Source organism: Bubalus bubalis, chromosome 13, assembly GCF_019923935.1.
Source record: "Bubalus bubalis isolate 160015118507 breed Murrah chromosome 13, NDDB_SH_1, whole genome shotgun sequence".
In the NCBI taxonomy this organism is placed as follows: domain Eukaryota; kingdom Metazoa; phylum Chordata; class Mammalia; order Artiodactyla; family Bovidae; genus Bubalus; species Bubalus bubalis.
In genome coordinates, this window is record NC_059169.1 from 41,236,241 (window position 1) to 41,261,574 (window position 25,334).

The following is a 25,334-nucleotide window of genomic DNA, read 5'->3' on the forward strand; positions in this document are numbered from 1 at the left end:
CATTCTTGCCCTCTTCCTGAAATGGCCTGCCTGGGTACCTCCATTTTTTTCTTCTCAAGTTGGTAAACCTCTGTTTATTTTTGGAAACTGCCTCAGTGTCTCCTTGTCTGTTAAACTCTCTGACCACCCTCCTTCGCTCGGCATGTAGAATTCCATCGTCTCTAATCCTGGAGCACTTGGACGTGTCCCTGTCACAGCAGCGCAGAGGGTGGAGAGGGGCCATGTGGGAAAAAATGGAGCAGTCGAGAGAGCAGGGCGTGGCATCTGCTTGGACATGAGGGCAGGGTTCAGGGAGACTTTGAGGACATCTGGGGTGCATGGTTAGCAGGAAGGAATGCTGAAAGCAGACACGGAGACCAGTGGTGAGAGAGAGCCAATGTCTCCTAAGGACCTGCCAGGTCAGGCTCAGAGCTCTGCTAGTGCTTTCCATAATTTAATCGCATCTGTAAGCCCTTGGAAAGGTCAGAGCAGCAGTCCCAACCTTTGGGGCACTGGGGACCAGTTTTGTGGAAGACAGTTTTTCCACGGACTGGGGAAGGTGGGGAGAGGGGGTTGGTTTCAGGATGATTCAAGCCCATTACATTTATTATGCACTTTATTTCTGTTGATATTACATCAGCTTCACTTCAGATCATCAGGCACAAGATCCTAGAGGTTGGGGAATCCTGGGTTAGGGTGCTCTTTGCTGTCATGGAGTAGACGAGGCGAGCTGAAAGGCAGACTTTGGTTTCTCTAGAACCTGTTATTCTAGTTTTCTAGAACCAGTTTTTTCTAGTTTGTTGTGTTTTCATTATACCTATCTGCGACAGGTTTGCTAATAACCTACCAGTCTCTCCCAGCGGGGCCACACTCCATGCAGGTCTAGCCAGTGGCCCCTACCTGTTTAGAGTTGGTCATTAAGGTACTTGGAAGTATTAAGATAGCTGCTGCTGCTGCTGCTACTAAGTCGCGTCAGTCGTGTCCAACTCTGTGCGACTCCATAGAGGGTAGCCTACCAGGCTCCCCAGTCCCTGGGATTCTCCAGGCAAGAACACTGGAGTGGGTTGCCATTTCCTTCTCCAATGCATGAAGGTGAAAAGTGAAAGTGAAGTCGCTCAGTCATGTCCAACTCTTAGCGACCCGATGGACTGCAGCCCACCAGGCTCCTCCACCCATGGGATTTTCCAGGCAAGAGTACTGGAGTGGGGTGCCATTGCCTTCTCCAATTAAGGGGATGTTAAATGGCCAGTTTTTAAGATTTCTATTTATTTATTTATGGTTGCACTGGGTCTTCGTTGCTAACATGGGCTTTCTCTAGTTGCAGTCCTCAGGCTTCTCATCATGGTAGCTTCTCTTGTTGCGGAGCATGGGCTCTAGAGCACCCCGGCTCCGTAGTTGTGGGGCACGGGCTTAGTTGCCCCACAGCATGCAGAATCCTCCTGTACCAGGGATCGAACCTATGTCCTTTGCATTGGCACATGGATTCTTAACTACTGTACCACTAGGGAAGTCCTGAAATGGTCTATTTTTAAAGTTTTTCATCATTAATGTGAACTGGTCTTGTTTTTTTGCCAAGCTTCACAGCTTGCAGGATCTTAGTTCCCTGACCAAGGATTGAAACCCAAGCCCCCTGCAGTGGAAGCATGGAATTCTAACCACTAGACTACCAGGGAATTTCCAGTCTTTCTTTAGCATCAACTAAAGTTTCTGAAGTTGTTAGAAAGCCCGTGAGAAGACAAGGACCAGCAGCATTAATAATTAAATGAAAAGAGCAACTCTTGAGTGATTGCTTTGCACATAGCTCTCTGAATAGTAATGTGTGCACCTTAAAGATGAAGATAGCAAGGGGTTTGAAATCTTGTAATGGAGCCATATCTGCAGAGATCTGGATCAGTAACATAAATATTATAAAAATATTTGCTTGTTTTCACTTATGAAGAAGTTATTTTAATCTGTTCTAGAGAGTTACTACTTATAAACACATTGAAAATAGAATCTGTTCCTGCTTCCACTTTTTCCGCATCTGTTTGCCATGAGGTGATGGGATCAGATACCATGATCCTGATGTTTAGTCATTCAGTGGTGTCCAACTCCTGCAACCCCATGGACTGTAGCCCACCAGGCTCCTCGGTCCATAGGATTTGCCAGGCAAGAATACTGGAGTGGGTTGCCATTTTCTCTTCCCGGGGTATCTTCCCGACCCAGGGATCGAAACCACGTCTCCTGCATTGCAAGCAGATTCTTTACCACTGAGCCACCTTGCCGTGATTTTAGTTTTTTAATGTTGAGTTTTAAGCCAGCTTTTTCACTCTCCTCTTCCACCCTCATCAAGAGGCTCTTCAGTTCCTCTTCACTTTCTGAAATTAGAGTGGTGTCAGGGAACACGTGATGGGGAAGCCCTGAGCGAGCCTATGCGGGAACACGTGATGGGAAAGCCCTGAGCGAGCCTATGCGGGTTGCCGTAGCAACGCTGAAGGGGGCTTTGGTCCCAACTGCAAGGCTGCGACAACCAGCACCTACCCATGAGAACCTGCAGGAAAGGGCCAGCTCTAAAAAGGAAGCTGAAAAGTCAGATCAGTAACAAAATGTTTTGAAAGTATTTACTTAGTTTCATTTATAAAGGAGTTATTTATCTGTTCTAGAAAGTTACTACCTAGAAACACAGCGAACCTAAGATTTACAGTTGTCTGAATATAAGTATGAATGCTGTTCACATTTGATTCAATTTTGATTTTAAAGTGTTACCTTATTTAAAAACTAAAGTCATCTTTTTCATATATTTAGAAAAGTAAAGACTTCTAAGACAGTCTATCAATTATTACCTCAGTTGAATAAACTGCCTGCTAAGTGAGTTTGTTTTTTGTTTTTGTTAGCACACAGATCATCAGTGACAATGAAAAGTTAAAAATACTGTGGGATCTTATCCTTATGCTCTTCATTTTCCTTCCTCTGCTTTTGGGTTTATTTTGTCCATTCAGCTATCAAAACTGTGTTGTAAGGAGTGGGGTAATAATATCCCCAGTCCTTGTTCTTTCTCATGTCTTGCTGAATAACTAGATTATGCCTCCTGGCTTAATTTTCCTGAATGATAAAATTAATTACTACTAATAGAAAATGTGTGGCTTTAGTGGAACTATTAAGGAACTGTATTTTTGTAGAAAATATAGTTACCATTAAAGAGTTTATTAAAATATTATTTATGTATAAGGCTTAAGATAAATTCAATAAAAGCCCTTCATCACTAAGAATAAAAAGAATTATAAAGTATATACATTGCTTAAAGATTAAAATAATTGATGCTCATTTAAAAAAAATAGACTCAATCACAGATCATGTTACTAATTTTAACATCACATATCATGTTACTAAATTTTAAAAATTTTTAAAATGAGATATTTATTTGTAGACTCGACCTTTAAATAACACATACTGCAAATAAAGTCTCCTGTTATTTTCCCTTTCAAAAATATATAATCTAGGGACTTCCCTGGTGGTCCAGTGATTAGGAATCCACCTTGCAACACAGTGGACACAGATTCAGTCCCTGGTCAGGGAACTAAGATCTCACAGGCTGAGGGGCAATTAAGCCCGCTTGCTACAAACTACAGAGCCTGTGCGCTACAAATCAAATCTGTCACAGCCACATAAATAAGTAAATATTTAAAAAACAAACAAAATATATTTTCTACTTAATTGGAATGGGAAAGGGTTGTAGAAGGGGTAGAGTGCAATCAGTAAGCTCTTTGTTTCACAAAGTGGATTGCTCTTCTATTGACTCTTGTATGTTAAACTTGAAGAGAACAGGAGGCATTTGAATTCAAGCTGTTTCATTCGTTCGATCAACAAGCATCTGTTTGCAGAGAGGAGAATAGTATAGAAAAGGCACCCCTCAATACTGCACTACTGAGCGTGATGGACAGGCGGGAAAGCTGTTGTTACTATGGGATGGGGTATGAGGAGGGTTTAATTACAGGCGTGCCCAGGGTGCCAAGGAGTGGAGTGATCACACTGTTCCAGAAAGTTTTCCTTACAATACAGACAATAAACTGGAGGGAGCAAGACACAAGACAGGGAAACAGCCAGTAGAAGTTGGTACTTATGAAAAGTTGTGCATGCATGCTCAGTCATGTCTAACTCTTTGCAACCCCTTGGACCACCAGGCTCCTCTGTCCGTGGGATTCTCCAGGCAAGAATACTGGAGTGAGTTGCCATGCCCTCCTCCAGAGGATCTTCCTGATCCAGGGATTGAACCCATGGCCGCTGAGGCTACTGCATTGGCAGGCAGATTCTTTACTACTGAGCCATCTGGGAAGCCCACTGAAAGGTGGGGAGACTCTAAAAAGAGGCAGCCCATCTTCGTGGAGATAAACTGGAGAGGGCGTTTTGAAGGCAGAACTGGCAGATATAATGATAATCGGGTTGGGGCAGGTAGAGAATAACAGATAGGAAAGAGTCCAGGAAATCTCTCCAGCTGGAGAGATGGATGACCTGATACCTGAGGAGGTAGGGTTGTCTTGTTTCCAGATACTAAAACAGAAGGAGGAACAGGCCTTGTCTAAGTGGTAGATGCTGAATAACACCTTGGTCACTTGGAAGTTGGCTTTCTGGCTGCCAAGTGAAAATGTTGTCTCCTCTGCCATGGTGCATGGGAGAGAGACTGAGATGTAACACTTGGGAATCTTTGCCTTAGAAGTTGTGGGAGCAGCCATGGGTACCAAGGAGAGCCTCTGCAGGTGAGGAGTCAAAGCCTGAATCTCAATGAACATTTATGTGACAGGTAAAGGAAGGTGTCTGAGAAGAAGCTGAGTAAAAGACTACCAGGAACAGGAAGATCAGTACTCTTACTACCTGGAAATATGGGCTTCCCAGGTGACGCTAGTGGTAATGAACCCGCCTGCCAGTGCAGGAGACTTAAGAGACATGGGTTCAATCCCTGGGTTGGGAAGATCCCCTGGAGGAGGTCCTGGCATACTCACTCACTATTCTTGCATGGAGAATCCCATGGATAGAGAAGCTTGACTGGCTGTGGTCCAAAGGATCACAAAGGGTTGGACAGACATAGCACCTAGAAATATGAACTCAGAACAGCCAAATAAAGAATTACCCTTAGACCCTGAACTGCTGCTTTCACTGAAGTACATGTTTATTACAGGATATTTTTCACTTCCCTTGTATTTTATTTCTAGGTGCAGGGGGCTAGGCTCCTTTGGGTTAGCATATTGTCTCTCCTATCAATGGTGATTCATTTTCTCTCAGTCTGCTTGGCCAGGTCTGACTGCATATTCTGGTTTATGAAAGCAGCAATTTAAGGTTGAGAAGCATTATAGGGAAATGGTTAAGACTGTGACCTTGGGTGTCAGATCCTGGGTTCCAATCCCACCTCCACCTGCCACATACTAACTCTGGGTGAAGGGGGGTTGCTTATAGCAACTTCATGAGGAAGTTAAGAGTCGACATTAAATAAGTTCAGATCCATACAGCTCTTAGGACCAAGTGGGATATATGGAAAATACTATCTACTGTAGCAAAGATTATACTTTGCTACAAAGTATTCATTATAGAAATTCATTATAGAATTCATCAAAGAAATTCATTATAGAATTGTATGGAAAAGAAAGAAGAGGCCCACTTGTTTACACATAATGAAACAAAGTCAATTAATTCAGTCCAGACAGTTCTTGGAGAGGATGCTAATATACTAATCACTTGTCTGAATTGACAAGACCAAATGAATCAAACAAATTATAGAATAGTTTGGTCTGCTTGGCCTATAAAGAAGTTTTATAATATTAGGAAAAATCAGTATCAGGATTGGTATCCATTTACCTGCAAATCTTAATTCCTTCCTGAAAAATAACAAATGGCATTTATTTTTAGCTTCATGTTATTTTTATTTCTTGGCAGAAACAGAAAAACCTTGAATTTCATAACTGTAGAATTCAGTATCCTTTACTGAGCACCTCTCATTTGCTGGGCACATGGCATGTATATTTCTAAGTTTCACAACTGGAAGAGTATTCCCATTTTATAGACCCACAGGGTGAGGTTGGGTGGGGATGGAGTTCTGGAAAGCTTTACTCTCTAGCCTGAAATCCAGTCACAGATTGGCGACTGAGCCTTATTGGACCATGTATTCCGCTTGACCATGCATTCTGAGTGTTAGTCACTCAGTCATGTCCAACTCTTTGCGACCCCGTGGACTGTAGCCCGCCAGTTTCCTCTGTCCATGGAATTCTCCGGCAAGAATACTGGAATGGGTAACCATTCCCTTCTCCGGGGTATCTTCCTGACCCAGGGATCTAACCCAGGTCTCCTGCATTGCAGGCAGATTCTTTACCATCTGAGCCACCAGGGAAGCCCATGCATTTAAAGCCCGTGCTATTTTCTGCCTCTTTAACACCAGCAAGAAGGCAGGCTGCCTCCTCTACCCCTGGACAAGTCAAGGGCCTGTAATCTCAGCTCTAGGTTTCTGTTTCCTCATTTTCAAAGTCCCTGATTTCCTTCCAGATCTAAGATTCTGTGAACTCTTACGAACTAATGTGACAGAAACCAGAAGACAAGATAGGAATCTTGATTCTGGTGTTTTTTCCCCTCATATGCAAATACCATTCCTCAAGTGAAACCGATGGTCACAGCAAGTATGTTGAGTCTTGAGTGTAATGAAGCTCATTTGTCAGTGTCTGGGGCCCCCTGACTTTATACAAGTTAAAGAGGGACACATTTCAGAAGTGTACTTCAGCACTGAAGAAAATGCCTGTGTTTCCTGTTGGAGAAGGTGGTTTGTTTTGTTTTGTTTTTTGGTTGCTTGAGAAAATAATAGAGAAAAGCTGATGTGAGGACATGGGCGTTTTGTTTCACCGGGAGCTTTGGCAAACTGCACATTCCTTTTCTGGTGTTGCTCACACGTCATTTTAATATGAAAAGGCACCTGTCTTTTGTCTCAGGACACATTTACCTTTTAGCATTTCAGATGGTGAAATGGGAGGTACCCGAAAAAGTTATTTTTGTTTCATGGGTTTTGGGAATCCATTCAATACCTGGTGTTTTCTTTAGACTTTATTATGCCTTCTGCTGGGTAAATGTCATGGAAATGCATTGAGTGACTCTGAAGCCTTTTTTTAACCAAAATTGAAAGAGACAGCAGTTCTCATAATAAGTCAGTTGTTGACTGTTCCAAGAAAAAAAAACCCTGATGAGAGTTCTCATTTTCCCAGGATACTTAATTAGAATATTATTTAAATAATGCTTGTGAATATATACGTGTATAAACACACACACACACAGAGGCCATTGTGGATATAAAAATTGTATTAACTTGAACCCCCAATGTGGAATTAAGAGTGTTTTCAAACAGAAATTAACAGACCCTCTTTTTTGGGTATGTTCTGTTTTTAATCTTTTCAGGACCCTTTAAAGAAATTGGAGGGCTTGTTATTAGTTTTGGTTAACATTTTCCTTTTTCAGAGATTTTCGTAGTTTAGATCAGTTTTTACAAAGAACTGAAAGAGGACAGATTATGCTGAAAAATGGTCAAAAGGTTGAAATGGCTTATGGATTGGTCATGGGACTTAGAGACCTTCACTTCAGAATCGAAAGCCTAAAATAACTGCACCCCAGGGTAAGCGTAGTGTTACCCATCTTGTTTCTTTGATTTTTCTTACACATTAGCAACTTGATGTCTAGACTTAAAAAAAAAAATCACTAAGACTTATTGATGAAGACATATAATACACCATTTCCTATCATTTTATTACTCCATAGGATTACTACAGGCAATAAAAATCAAAGGTGATCTGATGGTGGAAGCAAAACTTCTGATTATTTTGAAAAAGTACTTAAATACATTTTCAGAGACTTTGCTCCTGAGGATTTTAAGTGTATTTGTGGGTTAGACCAAAAAGAAAAAAAAAAAAAAAAGACGGGCATGCTATTTTATTTTTAGCCTATTTCTAGGAAAAACAGTTTTGAATAACACATTTTCAGAATTCTGATTCAGATGAGTTTAAGGACAATTCACCGTTCTTGAAGAAACTGCTAGAAATTCTGTTTACTGTCACCACCATTCAGACTGCTGCAGAGCAGCTGTGCATCAGAGAAGCACAGATCCTGGGAGATAGATGTCCAACTTCTATTATTGTCCAAATCAACCCTTTCCATAGGAAACTGTTCATGGAAAATTCATCTCCTCTTCTGTCCCCACCACATTAGAGTGAGCGTTCTATTTTCTGGTAAGATTTAAAAGAAAGAAGGGCAGATGGATGAAGGATTCTCTCCATTATATCTTTTCAGGACTCATTTATACATATTACAGTATATCTTACAAACTTATTACCATCTTAGTTAGTTGACTCACATTGTGAAGTTAGTTTCTCTTATTGTAATTTATTTATAAGATTGTACCCCTTAAACTGCTTCAATGCACAAGCATACACTATAACATCCAGTTTCAATACAAGGTCGTAGTCCCTATGCATTGTTTTTGTATCCATTTTTAAAACTTAACTAGTCCTGAGAGAGCATTGATTGATCTTTATTTTTTAATGAAATGCTGGGCACTCAGCAGATATGACAGAAATCTAGGTCAGTCTTGAGCAAGGAGCAGAAGCCTGCTCTCTACCTGGTCTGAGCACCCATCTTGTTCCCTTCTCCCCCAGACCTCAGCCTCTAGTTGTGAAGAAAGATTTGAAGATCTTATTTTCTTTTTCTCCCCACTTCTTTTTTCTAAGTATGGAGATAGAATACCCAAACTCTTGTTTTATTAATGAGGAAATGGGTATAAGAAATACTGTACAGAAATATTTCTGAATATTAAAAAGAAAATATACATTTTTATAAGGAACATTTCAAGGAAAACTCATCTATTGCTCACATAATTGTTTACTATTTTCTGATACAGGTTCTCTCTGACCCTCCCCACCCCAGATGAGGATATTTACATTATTTTTTTTTATGCATTCATTCACCACTTTATATTCTTCTCAGTGGTAAAGAATCCACCTGCCAATGTAGGAGATGCAGGTTTGATCCCTGGGTCAGGAAGATCCCCTGGAGGAAATGGCAGCCCACTCCAGTATTCTTGTCTGAAAATTCCATGGACAGAGGAGCCTGCCGGGCTGTAGTCTGTGGGGTTACAAAGAGTGGGACATGACACATTTGAGCACGTATGCATTAACCACTTACCCCTAATAACTTATAAGCTTATATATTATTTTCATTGGTTTTATTCATGAAGTAGGGTTATATCTGCCTCTTAAATATTTTGGTGAGCTTGTTTTTCATGATCATTATTGTACCTGATTCCACCTCACAGAGTACTTCCCAGATTTTGCATTAAGTTCCTGCTCCATATTTGTGTGCCCACAGAAATCCTTGCCATAGTTGTTGTTTTCTCTGCTTCTCCTTTAAAATGTCCACCTGAGAAATGATGCCAGACATCTGAGCTCCTGTTTTCTGATCCTTCCTTGCGTGTGTCCACCTTTCCAGACTCAGTAGAATTATAGTTGGTCATCTTGCATGGTGGTCATGGTAGCACAGCTGTATTGAAAGGTGATGGAGTTGGGTGGGGCTCCATCACTGTAGAATCAGTGCTGTTTGGTTACCAGCTAAAATATACAGAGATGTTCCTGACCCCACTCATCCTCATAAGGAAGATTTACTCATTATTGTGCTTTTATAATGAGCAGAAGAGATCCTGAAGACTTTTAAAACCCTGATGGAATTGGGTGAGGCTTTTTAGAGAATCACTCATTTCATGAACCAGAACCTTCTGTCTAAAGCAATGGACATGACATGTCACGTGTGTTCATTACTGAGAGGACTGTTAGAATTTTAGTCAAGGATCCTGAATTGAGAGTAAGTGATTATTTTATCACCAAAGTATTCCCTCACCTACCCATCCCAGGCTAGCAATGTATGTTATATAACCTGATTAAGTTAACATAATCAGAAAGCCTGCCCCAAGCTGAGGTACCCTTCACTTACATCAAGGGTCAGCAAACTTCCTGTAGTAAACCTTTTAGATATTGCAGGTCATACCTTCTTATTGCAATACTCAATTTCACTGTCACTGAAAAGCAGCCATAAACAATACGCAAACAAAGGAGTGAGATGGTGTTCCAATAAAAACTTATTCATGGACGCTAAAACTTGAATCTCATATGATTTTCACATGCCATGAAATAGCCCTGTTTGGTGTTTTGTTTTGTTTTGTTTTGTTTCCATGATGTAAAAGTGTGAAAATTGTTCTTAGCTTGCAAGTTGCACAAAAAAGGCCGCCGACTGGATTTGGCCTGGGGGCCACATTTTCCCACACCGCCTATAGATTTTCAAATGGAAAGGGCACAAGTACCATTATTAAACAGTCAAATTGAAAGTAAGAGTATGTCTGTTATAATTTGGAGGAAGAATAGGTGCCTAAATTGGGTGTACAAGGAAATTCAGAGAGTCCCCAAGACAACAGACTGTCCCCATGGTGGCCCTGCCAGCCTCTAGCATCCTTATTGCTCTGAAACTGAACCCTGTCTCCTTCTATTACCTCTCCTTACTTCCAGGCCCATCCCAGGACTGGGACACCTTCCTCTCACTTTAACTGCAACAGCAAGATGAGAGTATGGCAGCTTTTCTAACCCTGGTCATATTCATACTGCACTTTCCCAGCAAGATAGAAACACATGTCCTCTCAGCACACAACGTAGCAGTGCTTTTCCTCAATTAAAATCTTTTATTCTTTTTTTCTTAGACCTGTACTCATTGTAGCTGGTTCCATACACAACAAGAGATATCTAGGAGATGCCTGTTGGTGACAAAGTCTCAGTGAGCTGAGCTCAGTGCCCCAAAAATGAATGTGCTTTTGAAGATACAATTTTTTTTATGGTTTTTTTTTTTATTTTATTTTATTTTTAAACTTTACAATATTGTATTGGTTTTGCCAAATATTGAAATGAATCCACCACAGGTATACATATGTTCCCCATCCTGAACCCTCCTCCCTCCTCCCTCCCGATACCATCCCTCTGGGTCGTCCCAGTGCACCAAAGCTTAGTAGAACCTATGTTCATGATGTAAACTTCAAAAGCATGTAGTGATGACTTGTCAGTAAAAGTACTTTAGCAGTTACCATGGATATACTGTATGTGCGTGCATGCTTAGTCATATCCAACTCTTTCCGACCCTATGGACTATAGCCCACCAGGCTTCTCTGTCCCTGGGATTTCCTAGGCAGGAGCCCTGGAGTGGGTTGCCATTGTCTCCTCCAGGGGATCTTCCTGATCCAGGGATCAAACCCGCATCTCCTGCATCACAGATGGATTCTGTATCACTGAGCCACTTGGGAAGCCTGGATATACTGTATAGCGGACTGCTGATCTTCTTAAATTATGGGTTTTGCTGACTCTTTTTTTAAAAAATTTCTGTTAAATTCTGATCAGTCAATACCTGTCAATGCAGATTTTTGTCTCTAGAGAACATCCAGAATGAGTCAGAAGTGAGGTTTTGGATTAAGCTGGTCATTAGGCATCTACTTGACAGGAGCCCTTCCAGAGTAACCTGGAGCTTTCTGTGGATCACAGTTAGTACACCAGTATTTCTAGAGTTAACTGAGCTGTACTATTCATGCGGTTCTGTGAAAGTGCCACTTGATCCCAAAAGGACCTATATAGTTAACATTCATTTAACAGTTGAGCAAAAACTGCTGAGTCTGGTTCAGTCCAGTTTTCCCACGTAGGCATGACTTGTACATCTCATTTACAGGGCTTAGTAGTTGCCTGTGTACACACCTCTGTGTGAGCGTGTCTGTGTTTGTATTGCAGTTTTATTAATTTATTCAAACACTATTTGACACACACTCTAAGCTCTGAGGATACAGAAGAAGATGTGTGATTCTTAATCTCTATGTTCAGAAACTGGTAAAGGGGAAAAGCATCTAGACAAAATCTGTATGACATATTGGGATAGGTGAGAATAGAAATAGGAGTTGAATAATTGGAACGTATCTAAGAAGGTAGAATCAGCATTGTCTGAGGATGTGACAAAGTTTCGATGGGAAAAAGAATTTGGAGCGTAGTGAAAAACACTGAATTTGGAACCAAACACATCTATTTACTGGCTTCAGGCAAGTTATTTTACTACATTCATCCTCAGTTTTATCACCTGTAAAATGGATTTAACAAAACTCACTTTGCAACTCTGTATGTTTGTATGCTTAGTCACTAAAGTCATGTTGGACTCTTTTGTGATCCTGTGGACTATAGCCTGCCAGGCTCCTCTGTCCCTGGGGTTCTCCAGAAAAGGATACTGGAGTGGGTTGCCATGCCCTCTTTCAGGAGATTGCAGCTCTGTATCTTGGGGTCTAAAAGTCGTGTGGCTCAGTTGTATAAAGAATCTGCCTACCAAAGCGGGAGACGCCAGAGACATGGGGTTCAATCCCTGGGTCAGGAAGATCCTCTGGAGAAGGAAATGGCAGCCCACTCCAGTATTCTTGCCTGGGAAATCCCATGGACAGAGGAACCTCGTGGGCTATAGTCCATGGGATTGCAAAGAATTGGACGCGACTGAGCACACGCACATGTTGGGGTCAGCCAATAGCTCTGCTCCCTGCCTGAGGCCTTTTCACCAAACTCCATGTAGGGACAAGCAGTGTGTGGTTAACTATTGGATGGAGGGGGCAGAAGAGAGATCAGTTCTTGTGGGGTTACCTGGGGGCAGGGCTTCCATTCTGAATGAGAGCCAGGAAAAAGCACACCTGGGTCAACTATTGTCTCTCTCCCCCGGGAACTCATTTGGACCACGGATAGCGTTATCTCTTCCCAACAAAGCCTTTGCATATTTTACTGTCTTTACAAGTTGACGGAGGGATGTGGTCAAATTACATACTTCTTCAGACTGTTTTTTGCTGTGGGTTTCAACACTCAGACCAACCTGATGATTCCTCAGGACTTGGCCTAGTTCTTAAGTCCCTGAAGAAGATATTTAAACTTCACACTACTAAGATATCTAGGATTCTTTCCCAGGAGACAAACAGTTGTTTATTTGTTATTTAACCTCTAAGTCACACCCAACTCTTTGTGACCCCCATGGACAACAGTAGTTTATACATAATATAAATAATAACTTTATAAATAATAAGTACTTAGTACCTAATTTCTGGGGGTGGTAGAGTGCTTTACCTTTTAATGAAATTTTGTGTGACTGATAAAAGGACAGTGTACCCTAAAATAGCCTTTAAGTATCTAAGTGATGCACTTTTGAGAGCAGTATTGCAACAAAGCATACAAATCATTACCCTTTATAATTCTTTGTGAGTTTCAATCCTTTAGCCACATCAGCCTAGGTAGAGCTCTCTCACATGCCTTTCTAGTCTACCCATGGTGATTATACACCAGACTTGTCAGTTTATGCCTTCTGATAGTTTGACTGCAAAGCAACTTGCCCATAACTGAAGATGCAACTGTTAAGTAACCTCCCCATTGTCAGCACAAGAGAGATTAGATCGAAACCCCCATCTGTACGGCCCAAAACCTGCTGGCAAGGGTGGTTAGGTTTCTTGACAAAGGACCACCAAACGGAAAATCCACTGAGAACAGTCATGTCCCCAGATAATCACATTGGCTAGATTGTTCAGGAGAAATGATGGAGCACAGCGTTATGTCCCTTTGTTTCTTCCAGGAGAGAAACCCTACAAGTGTACCTGGGAAGGCTGCACCTGGAAGTTCGCTCGTTCGGATGAACTGACGAGGCATTACCGCAAACACACGGGAGTGAAGCCATTCAAGTGCGCAGACTGTGACCGCAGCTTCTCCCGGTCAGATCACTTGGCACTGCACCGCCGGAGGCATATGCTGGTGTGAGGAAGGCTACTTGTCCAGCTGAGCGTAAGAGCTGGATCTCTTAGCAGCACCCCATTCAGCAGGGCTGGATCCCCTTCACAGTGTTAACACAAAAGGGCATCACCATCCCACGATGTCTGAAAGCAGAGCAGGAAAAAGAAGTGGTAACACTTCTCCTTTCGGTCTGAAGGTAACCCCCCCTCCCGTCACGACTACACGAGAAACGACTTCACGCTGGCCTGGGAGATCGGTGACACAGATGCTGAAGAGACAGGCATTGTTTTCCGTGCTGTGTCCTCTGCCATTTCAAGATGTTTGTAGTTTGTACATTTTCTGAGCTGTCAGACGTTTTGTTATTGATACTTTTAAAGGTCGTCTACCACAAATTGATGGCTAGAGCAAGACCTTGTAAATTTGGATGATTCTCCCATCATCCCACCCCTGATCCCCTTTTTACAAGTAAGATATTAATAGAACCCACATCCAGTCTGTTACCAGCAAGCAGCCTGAAAGTAGAAAAGAAGAAACTGTTGGAGAGGTTCCATTACCTGGAAAGAAAGGAGCGCTCAGGCAGTCCTTTTGCAATGGCCATGATGACCACTAGCTATCACTGCGACTTGTCATTATGCCATGCCCTGGAGAAAACCAACATTGATTCTTTTCATCTGTTTGTTGTTGATTGTTTTTGTTTTGTTCTGCTTCTGTTTTGTTCATCTGTTTGAGCAGAGGGGCAGCGACATTTCAGTTGGAGTCTAGTCCCGGTGTCTGCCCTGGCGTGGACGGGCACAGAGTCGTTCTGTAGTTGAATAGGAAGAGCCTGTCTAAAAAAACTACTGCCCCACTTCAAATTGCAGTGTTCTGTCAGCTAGGCATCATCTCTTCCTGCCCCTAGTATTTGATTACAAGGAATCGGGGGAAAAAAAACTTTCTTAGACACACTGGCACCAAGGTAAGAGGTGGGGCGGCCCAGGCAAAGTCAGTGAACATGAAAAAATCAGACAAAGCAGAGATGGAAATAATGCGCCTCTTGAGGAGAAAAGCAATAACGAATAAAAGGACTTTCCTACAATCACTTCACTGAGGACTCACGTTACCAATTTTCATACTTACTAAAGGGACTGTAAAAACACCCCAGCATTTAGAGGTCTTGGCTACATTTACAGCACTGAGGTAATCTTTCTGCTGTTTGTTGTCCTGCTTGGTTGAGTACCACAATTAAAGATTATGCTCCCCCTTTTCGTGTTTGAAAACAGTCATTTGGTGACTAGAGAGGCCATGAAGGCATAGCTGGGAATTAACTGTTGGGTGAATGGGTCAGTTCTCCTTGGAACTGAGTCAGTGGGAAGGGAATGCTCCCCAAGGAAAGCCTGACATGGTGCTAGTTTCCACCCTTGGAGAGCCAAGGATAAATGACTCTCCAATAGGTTCTTCTCTATAGATTTCATTTTCTAAACTATATTAGGACCCAATACAATGGCATCTGCAGGGATGAACCCACTCATCCTGTGCTGAGGGTAAGAGGAAATTATAGTCCCATAAACCCCCTTGAGTTATGAGCCTTTTTTGCAACTAGTGAAGTCTATAGTAAACAAAGCAATACATCACCAATGAGCATTCTTTCAGAAAAATTACCATATTTTTTTCCCCCACAAAAAGCTGAATTTTTTCAGCTTTCTGTAGCCAAGGGGCTTGGTAAGGTTTTATTGTCATTGCTGTTATTGTTAAGATTTTTTTATAGCTTAGATATAAGAAGTTGCCAGCATAGACCTTTGCATTATATTTTAATTACAAACACTTGATTTGGGAAATTGCACAAATTAACCTCACAATATTACTAGCTCATTTTTAAAGATTTGAACATTCTGAAATAATTTCTGGTTCTAGAAATATCCTCTTTAGGATTGTCTTCTAATTCAGATAATCTTAATTCTGATGAAGCAAAAAACTAGAAACATTGGAACAAGGATAACTTGTGTTGGATGGCATTAAAAGGAATGTTTTTAATGTTCAAGCAAGAGCATAATGATTTTCAGGTCAAATTCTGTCTTCAAAAATACATGCTGTATATTTTCTGCCAGGTCTGAAAAATTCATCAGGCAATTTCCCTCCAACAAGGGCTGCAGTTCTATGGATAAATAGTTTCTGTAGCTACACAGTGTACTGCCCACCAAGCACTGGGTTTATGGCTTTTTGTTTTTTTTCTTTTACACCAACTGGAAAGTTTTACCTGTACTGTAAGCAACTCATGCATTTCATTGCCTGTGACCATTTTGAATAGAAAGGCCAGTGTTGGTTACTGGTCAGTGGCAAAGAACACAGAGCATGGTGAACACAGCTGTGAAGCCCTCTACTAGTCCTAGAATTTAGTTGGCAGGTAATAGGTGAATCACTTAGGTGAAGGGCAGATGATTTAATTCTGCTTTCTCTCATAAGAGGGGCCAGTCCTTTTCTCTGCTGAGAGATCCTGAGAGTGTTCCAGGTAGAAATGGTTTTTAGAATTCATAGAACTGACAGGCAGTAGGAGCTTCCTCAGTGACAGCTTGATTTAAATTTAGCACAGAATGAGATGAGCTGCTCCCCTCTAATAGCATAGGAAAAATTAAGGGACGTGAGCTTGTCTGCTTGCCTTCTGAAGGTGGGAACCCAACTGAGACAGTAAGTTTACTGATAAAACCTGTCAGCATTATGCCATTTCCCCCTTTTGATGTATTGATACTTCTAAGGAGGGAATCCAAGCACAAGTAGTGAATGAGTTGCTGATCTGGTCCCAGACTGAAACTTACCTGAGGCTTGTCTTGAAGCATAGCAAATAATCCTTGGTGAATTTTCTACAAGTGTTTCCCCATAGAAAGGAAGGTGGTTTGGAAGAGAAGGAATTCCATTTGTAAATAAGAATATCTTCAGGCACGGAAAAGCCTCCTGCGTCTCATCTGATGTCTGTTCTAGCCTGTTTTAAAAAGCACAGTAGATGATTAACAGCAGAAAAGGAGTAAAATGCAAAGAATTTCTCAGTTGTACCCTAACTGGATGCATTCTTTGGTGTTAAATTTGAAGTCATTCAGTTTGCAGCTGGGCATATGTGTATGTTTGGGAATTTAGACACAGGTAGTTATAATGGCTTTGGAAGCTACAGTTGACCTGACTGTCTCTTTGCATTGTAGAGATTGAGTTCAAGGAAGTTAATGTTATTTGAAAAGTTAAGAAGTTCAGACATTGAAGTTTTAATAGATTCCCTCCTCATTTTCTGATCTTAGATTGTTTGTGTAAAGATTCACACTTCCCCATCTTAGTTCCAGCCCCATCCCATCAACTGCATGTGGACTTTGAGAAGCCTGCTTGATAACTTGTCTTAAGTTTTATTAAGGCATTTAGAGTAAAATTTCTAATGGCTTTACCATAAAATTACACTGTTGCCTGGAATTACTTTTATGGAACACTATGGGACATTTATTTTCAAAGGCAGTTGAATAACAGTAACACAAACCACATTTTTTATTGCAAAAAAAAAAAAAAAAGAGCACTTTTTATTCACTTTAAAGTTTAAGTGGAAAATAGAGGAACTTCAGGTGAAAAAAACTTGCAAAATACTACAGTGTTTACAAATGCCAGTTCTAGATGATTAAAAAGGCCATTCTCATTATGGTTGAAATTTGGATCAGCTTCTACAAAGATTGTGTTCATTTTTATGCAATTGTTTTAACTTCAAATTGCTATTTGTGTTTTCAACATAAATACAATTCTGCACTTTGAAATTAGTTCATTAAAGTGATAACATATATATGGATAAAGATGCAGTATTCCTTACTCTGTACTTTATTTATTATACTTACCAAAGTTGCAATTGAGTAAATCTGGTGAGGTGAGGCCTTCAAATGTATTAATACGCCTTTGTTATATTGTTATGACTGCTTAGAAGTGTAGCCATGATGTTGTTATAAAGGTGTCTTAATGTTTATAGTGAGGAATGACAGAATTTCAGCAGTGTTAAGAATACCAGCGTTCGTGATATGTTGAGTTACAGTCTTTGTAAAGGATTGAGCGTGAGATAACTCATGTGAATCTTAGTAGGCCCAGGAAGCCTTAATATTCATAGTCCATAATCCAATCTCAGATTTTACTCCTTACTGTTAAAGCGTGTAAACTTAGGAGGTAAATGTATTCTACAATTTCATTGATCATATCTCTTCCTTCAACTTTTCTGAGGTAGTGCATTTCACACACACAAAAGATGTTTCCATTTGATTTGGTTTGGTTTAGAAAAGGGGTTTGGTAAGCCATGTCTTCCATATCACATTTCTCCATATCCCCACAATGCCTTCCACTTACCTGTACTGGCAGCCCCAACACATGCACACCTGTATACACACTTGTATATGCAGCAGCCAGTGGACTAATAAATATCAGCAAAGAACTTTTTTAAAAAGAATGAATTTGTAATAATCCATGCTGTCTAGAAATGTAAGTTATTTACCTTATTAGGGAATCAGCTTATAATGCTATATATGACTTTGCCTGCATTTTATAGTTAAGAAGTGTACATAAAAATTTTAAATGCTATATTTTCACAGTTTCATTATAGAATAATGTCTGTTTAGCAACCCATGTCCATTGGTACTTTAAATATGCTAAATACTGTGCAATTGCAATAGAAATTCAGATTTTCATAAGAAAATGAAATAGGATACTGCATCTTAAAAAAATAGAGTGAAGATATTTTACTGTATTAGTAACATATGTGATAGTGGAAAAAAGTATTTTCAAACTCACAAATTTTACAGAGGTTGTAAATAGTTTGATGAAGTATGTTGGGAAAAAGAGCTTCTAGTTTTCATCACAATAAAAAAAAAAAAAAACTTGTTCAGATATGCCTTGTGTATCTTACACACAATTAGTGATGTTGCCATGGGGACTCTGTTCTGCCTTGTCAGGGCATAGCCCTTGTGCTCCCTAACAAAATGGAGTGGCCACTTGTCTCAGTTTAGCCAGGATGGTTTAGAATGCAGTGAAGTCATTTTAAGGTGCAGCACACTGATTCCAGATGCATGCTCTTTGCCTGCAAAGAGGAAAGCAGCAGCACAGGATTTCCTTGTGTTAAAAAAGCATCTAGCAGTTGTTCTTTTTTCTCAGTTACCTTCCTCCTCGATGCAGTAATTCTTGATCAAAACAAACGCACACCCTCTGCAGGTGTTTGTTTTCGTTAAAGCCCACAGAGAGTACTTTTAGCAGTAGCTACCTGTTGACAAGATGAATGCTATGGATATGGCCACATGTGAAATGATTCTATACTGGCAATAGGAATAAACTAATGCCCATTTTCAGAAATGAATTAAAAGCTGAAAGTGCCTGTCAATAAATTTTATGACCAATGAGATATTCCTGTACTTTTACACAGCAATAATTCTTTATCAACCTGGGTTTTTCCCCCACCTTTGGGAAACACGCACACAGAGAAAATGTATGCACACAATAAATTGAATCTGTTCATATACGCCCTCCAAAATTGTTTGGTGTGTTCTAAATATATTTCATCTTGCTTATGTTAGCATTTCTTAATTTAATCTTTCTTACAGAGTATAGGAACACCTGTCTAAACTTATTATCTCTAGTATACATCCTGGCACGTGGCATTTATAATTTTGAGATGAAAACTTCACTGTGATTTGTCCGAAACTTATGAAGCACTTGTTTGTAGTCCAAAAAGTTTTGCTCAGTTAACAAAAGCCAGTTTATTAAGAGCAAAACACTATAGACATTTGTTCCTTTTCCTTTATTTTATCCACTAATATCAAATGCACAAACTTATACCTTTCTTCATTTCCCTTCCTCCTAATATTTCCTGTTGTCATCTAAGAACCATTTTGGAGTGAATATTAACACAATTGTTTCTCCCCAAATGTCCACTGAAGTAAAACTGACATGTAGTAAGCCTAGCCTTGACCAAGGTTTACAGTTAGTCCTGGAAATGACCAGATTTACATTCAGAACATCACAATGTGTTCCTACCATTATTTTACTGCTAAATGTCAAGTCGTGAATAGGACTATACAGCATATTATATGAAGAGACAAGAGCCCTGGAAATTCTCCAGTCCCATCATTTCAGAGCACAAATCCATCCAAACGAGCTATCAAGGGGTATCAGTAAAATTATACTCTTTCAGAGCCAAACATTTGGTAAGAGCAATTTTTAAAGTATAACTGTGATTAAACACTCAGGCTTTAGACAGTGAAGACTACCATGATGGACAGTGTTCTCCGGAACCAGACCACAGGATTATTAAACCATCTCCTGTTTCCCCCTCTACGTTTCAGAACAAAAAAGAAAGAAGTATGCTAGATGAGGGTATAAAATAATGATCAACGTGTCAGAGTAACACTGCTGCATTCCTTAATCATACTGAAGGCAAGTTTTTTGACTGGGCTGTTTTCTGCAAGTTGTCTGAAAGTACTAAAAGAACTTGAAAGGTCAGAAGTTCAGCAAACCATGAAAATACTAGCTGTTCTTTAGTAAATCCTTACTATATGCCAAGCAGTATACTGGGTAATTTTTAGACATAGCACCTCTCGTGTACAACAGTTCTAGATTTCATGGATGGGAAACCAAGGCACAGAGAGGGTGGCTGAGTTGTCTGCAAACAGAAATCAGAGTAGGAGTGGAAGTTTACCTCTCTCAGGCTCCAAAGCCTCTATTCTCCCTGAGGCACTGCTACACCTGTGTTCCCAAGAGCCAGCTTTCCATATCTAACCCTTAAGTAGTTTTATTAGGGATGTGTAGTCATCAAATTTTCCAAATAGGATATAAGGACATGATTTGACAGTGGTACATAACATTTAAAATCAGTCTTCTGAAAACTCACACATGGGGAATCATTATAAACAAACACACCAACTGGCTATCTCCCTGGACTTCTCACCTGCCTCTGAAATGTTCAACCTGGAGATCCAGAATCATGTAAACACTTGGTGGCTCAGACGGTAAAGTGTCTGCCTACAATGTAGGAGACCTGGGTTCGATCCCTGGGTCGGGAAGATTCCCTGGAGAAGGAAACGGCAACCCACTCCAGTACTCTTGCCTAGAACATCCCATGGATGGAGGAGCTTGGTGCAGGCTACTGTCCATGGGGTCGCAAAGAGTCGGGTATGACTGAGCGACTTCACTTCACTACCTGATGGCATTTTAGAGCAGATTTTCTTGATTCTACATATTTCTTTATAGATGGAATAAAGGGTTTTCCACTTGTGTAGACCTTCCAGAGTGTGTTTAATTTGCATTTGAAAGTTACCTCCATGGAACTAGTTGTTGATAACAAGAGTTGACTTTTGGTGGTTGTAAATGGGCTGGCAGTCGGGAACATTCAGATGATGAGCGAGAAGGGAGAACGGAAAATTCCTTTTCAGATTTCTCACCTAACAGTACCACCTTGTAATGTTTTCAGTAGTCTTACAAATAATTTGCCTGTAGTAGTATTGTTAGTTTAATTGAATTTTATCTAGGAAGCTGTCCAACATCAGAGAAATGACCCCCCCACCCCCCTTTTCTATGTAGAGCACATTTTCTTGACAGTATTGATTCATGGAAGTACTAATGGACTTAGAAAACATTTGGAGAATGTCATTTCTCATGATGTTTCTTTTTCTGAAAATGAATCTCCTGAATTACAATCTTTCTCCCTGTTATTTGGCTGAGGGAAGAGATAAAACTTGTGTAAACAAATTTCCTCCCATGCTGAAAGCAAGTGTTTCGTGTGCACACAACTCGCTGCAGAAAAGGGCTCTCTCAGTTAATTGGGTTTCAAAACAAGCAATAATTTCTCCACAGCAAAACCACAACTTTAAGCGAGTTGAAAAGAGATGAATAGTGGAAATAGTCACATCGGTACTTTATCTTTCTGGATTATATCTCTAGAAATTTTAAATGTTTGAGGCAACAAAGTCTGCCCTTTGTGCAAAGCAAGAACCAATGACTCCTTGTGTGAATTAGTATATCTTGCTTTTTCCAAATGCAGGTTGAAGACGAGGGTAGAATTTGGATCAAATTCTAGTCAAAGTGCTCAAGTAATCAAAAAGTAGGATATTTTAGGGACATATCAACATCTTCCCTTTTTGTTAATGTCATGCTCCTAAAATATAGCATAAAACATTTTAGAAAATGATGTTGCCCTACTTGTGTTTCTAGTTTTCCCATAGCAGAATTTTGTATTTACATCCAGACTACAGGATGTATTTTGTCCCTCAGAACTTGATTATATTGGATGGGTATAGTTGAACTGGGGCACTGGTGCCTATATTCAAGGCTCTTTCCTATCAACTTGTCTGTCTACACTTTGTTGTGTTTAAAAATTCATTAAAAAAAAACAAACCACCATCCCTACCCCCGCCCTATGGAATGGTGGCCGTATTGTTTTGTTCATGTCTGTGTGGGACACATTGCATCACATGGCAAACCAACTCCCCGTGGATGTGAGATAACTACTTACAAAACCAGCTTGAAAACATCGTCTTCTGTATTATGTCATCCTGTATCATAATGCAATTATGTGTATCATAACGTGCTCATTTTAAAAAAGAGAAACCAGCAAATTCATGTTTGTCCATAGAAGAATGTATTCAGAACTTTCTGTGTTGTGAAATGATGAGAACAGACCACGTTTAAGATATACCCACCTGCCACTTAAAATGACTTAGTTATAATTAGTAGTAGTCTAGACGTTGCTCTCAGTGTGTGGGGGTCAGTTCAAACGTCATCCTCTTTTGAATAAATCTCTCGGTGGTATTTGAAAAAATACATGGGAATAAAGAAAAATATCATCTTTGGCCAAATCAAGCAGGCATCTTTTTCCTTTCCTTGACACTTAGCTCATTCTACTTGGTGATTGGATTACAAGAGCTGTGTAAAAAATACAAAAACATCCTTTCGTTTACAAAACAGTTATTCTAGGCTTGAAGCCTCTGAACAGCAAATCAAATAGATGTGCTGCGTCTGATTCACGTATGTAATTTTACAAAAGGCTCCTGGGTCTCTGACCCTGGAGAGTTAGAATACCCAGAGGAGGTCCTCTGCATTAAAGGATTAAAACCCCCAAGGATGCTGGCAAGCAAATATATTAATTTCTTAAATCTTCATTTGGTTTTCTGTTCAGAGTTTTAATTGCAAATGAATTTATTTCTCCAGCTTATCTAAAGATCTAATTTCCCAATAGTTTCCTCTGCATTTATATACTCTGTAGTGTTTAGGCAACCCCTGTTATAAGTTTATTAATATTATGTAAGTGTTGTTCTTGTATTTATGTATAGTGTATGTATTGTAAATATACTCAGAGCTTTTTTCCTTTTACTGTAAAATGGTGATCTTTTTTTTTTTTTCTTGCCCTACGATAATGTAAAGGGAGACCCTCCTAATGAGATTCTCTCAGAGGATGATTATTCCAGTCTATTCTCAGAGATTTAAATGAACAAGTGTTATCGTTTTTAATGGTGTCTCAGACATATTCTGTTGGTGCATTGCTTTTCTGTATTCAACTTTCCTATGAATTGAGCTGTGAACCGAAATAGAGTTTAAACCTTTAACTGTATGCATTTGTATAATTATCTGAATGAAGGCATGAAGGTTAAATAAAGCATTTTGTATGGAACGAAACTCCCTAATTATTACTAAGGCTGATTCAGACACTTTGGAAATCATAGTTATTACCATACTAATTAAACCTTTGTTATGAAAAGTTTTACCATTTGTGTATAGTAATTTAAAACAGAACAAGATAGACTGTATACTAAAAGGTGAATAGAGGACATTTTATTTCGTAACAACCAGGACCTAAAGTGGGATTCTTGAAAGCATTTTAATGAGTGTAAAACTAAAAAGTGGTCCAGAAATATGAAGTGATATGAAAACAAGATATTTTTCAGAGCCTAAAATCAAATCTCTGTGAATGAATGAATTACATTATTTTTTGGACTTTGTGTATCATTTAAGTGTAGAATGATCTATCTAGCACGCGACAAAGCCTGGTTCATTTCTATAAAATCTTAAAACAATTAAAAGGTTTGGAAAAATAAGACCATTAATGAATGGAAAAGTGAAAGTATTAGTCACTCAGTTGTGTCCCAACTCTTTGTGACTTCATGGACTGCAGCCCACCATGCTCCTCTGTCCATGGAATACTGCAAGCAAGAATACTAGAGTGGGTAGCCACTCCCTTCTCCAGGGGATCTTTCCGACCCAGGGATCAAACCCTGGTCTCCTGGATTGCAGGCAGATTCTTTACCTTCTGAGCCACCAGGAAGCTCTTTAATTTAAATAATGCGTAAAAAGCACTTGGAAAATCTAAGAATCCTGCAGTTGTGTTCAGTCACCAGGCTGTGTCTGACTCTTCATGACCCCACGGACTGCAGCATGCCAGGCTTCCCTGTCCCTCACCATCTGGGAGTTCGCCCAAGTTCATGTCCATCGAATCAGTGATGCCATCCAGCCATCTCCTATTAGTGTCCTTCACTTGAAGACCTACTAGAAAAATCCATTCAACAATAAGAATGGTAGGAAATCCTACTAACAATTATATTAAATGGTGATAGATGATAATAAAAATAATATTTGAGTACTTCCTAGATGCCCAGCAGTGTTCTAAGTATTATATTTGTTCTCTATTCTTACCAAAATCCTGAGTTAGGTTCTGTTATTATCCTAATTTTACAGAGGTAAAAGTAAGGTACTGTGTTAGGCAGCTTTTCCAGTCAGCCTGGTTCTAACACTAGAGAGTCCTTAGCTACTAAAGGGTTACAGGTTAGGAAGATGGAGAAAAGATAGAAGGTGGGGAGAGAGAATGAGCTGTGATGAATATCATAGAAATATTCAAGAAATATCTTTGATTATTTATGTACAAATAAATATTAATAAACCCAAAGAATACAATTCTTTATTTCATACTTGGCAAACCATAATGTAGTTTAATAACTCATAAAAATCAGAGACTGAAGTAGATTTTGGCTTACTTTATTACTGCTTCAAATCCTTTTGTAAATGAACTTTAGGTTCGGTGAAATCACTGGGTTCCACTCAGAGACACTGCGCGAGGAGAGCCTCAAGGGCTCTCCTGTGTTCTGCTCCGTCCAAGCTGCTTAGGGCACCATCTTTGACCCTCCCAAGCCTGGTTGCATCAAGCACCTACCTGAAGGAAGCCTAGAGGAGTGACTCTTCAACCAGTGCCAGCTTCCTTGGTAATTTCACAGTGATCACAAGGCCAGTTCTACAGAAGAAATCACTCACTAATTAATTATAAGATTCTTTGACAGTTGAAGCAATAAACTGTAAGTACATTTTTTTTACTGAACTGCTCATGAAGATTTTAGTTGCACCATTTTGGAAATATTCCATTTAGGCAGACGTCAACAAATTAGGATACTCTATTCTTGTTCTACACTCTGGGGAAGTGTGGCAGTCACTTGCAAGACTGAAGCTAATTCATTCAGGGTCTTCATTTTTGGATGTGACTTTGTAACAAAGTGGTAAGTTGGTCGTTCGATTTATGTGTCTTGG

The 25,334-nt window shown here is 40.0% G+C and overlaps 1 protein-coding gene across 28 annotated transcripts in view; it reads left to right on the forward strand.

Moving 5' to 3' along the window:
• KLF12 (Kruppel like factor 12) overlaps nt 1-23,526 on the forward strand; it is a 534,319-nt gene extending 510,793 nt beyond the window's left edge. For all 28 annotated transcript variants that reach the window (XM_044927244.2, XM_044927239.2, XM_044927243.2 and 25 more), the window contains one exon: nt 13,642-23,526. In XM_044927244.2, coding sequence (XP_044783179.1) covers nt 13,642-13,823 — 182 coding nt within the window. In that variant the 3' untranslated portion in view covers nt 13,824-23,526. The remainder of the gene's footprint in view (nt 1-13,641) is intronic.
• The last annotated feature ends 1,808 nt before the right edge of the window (nt 23,527-25,334 follow it).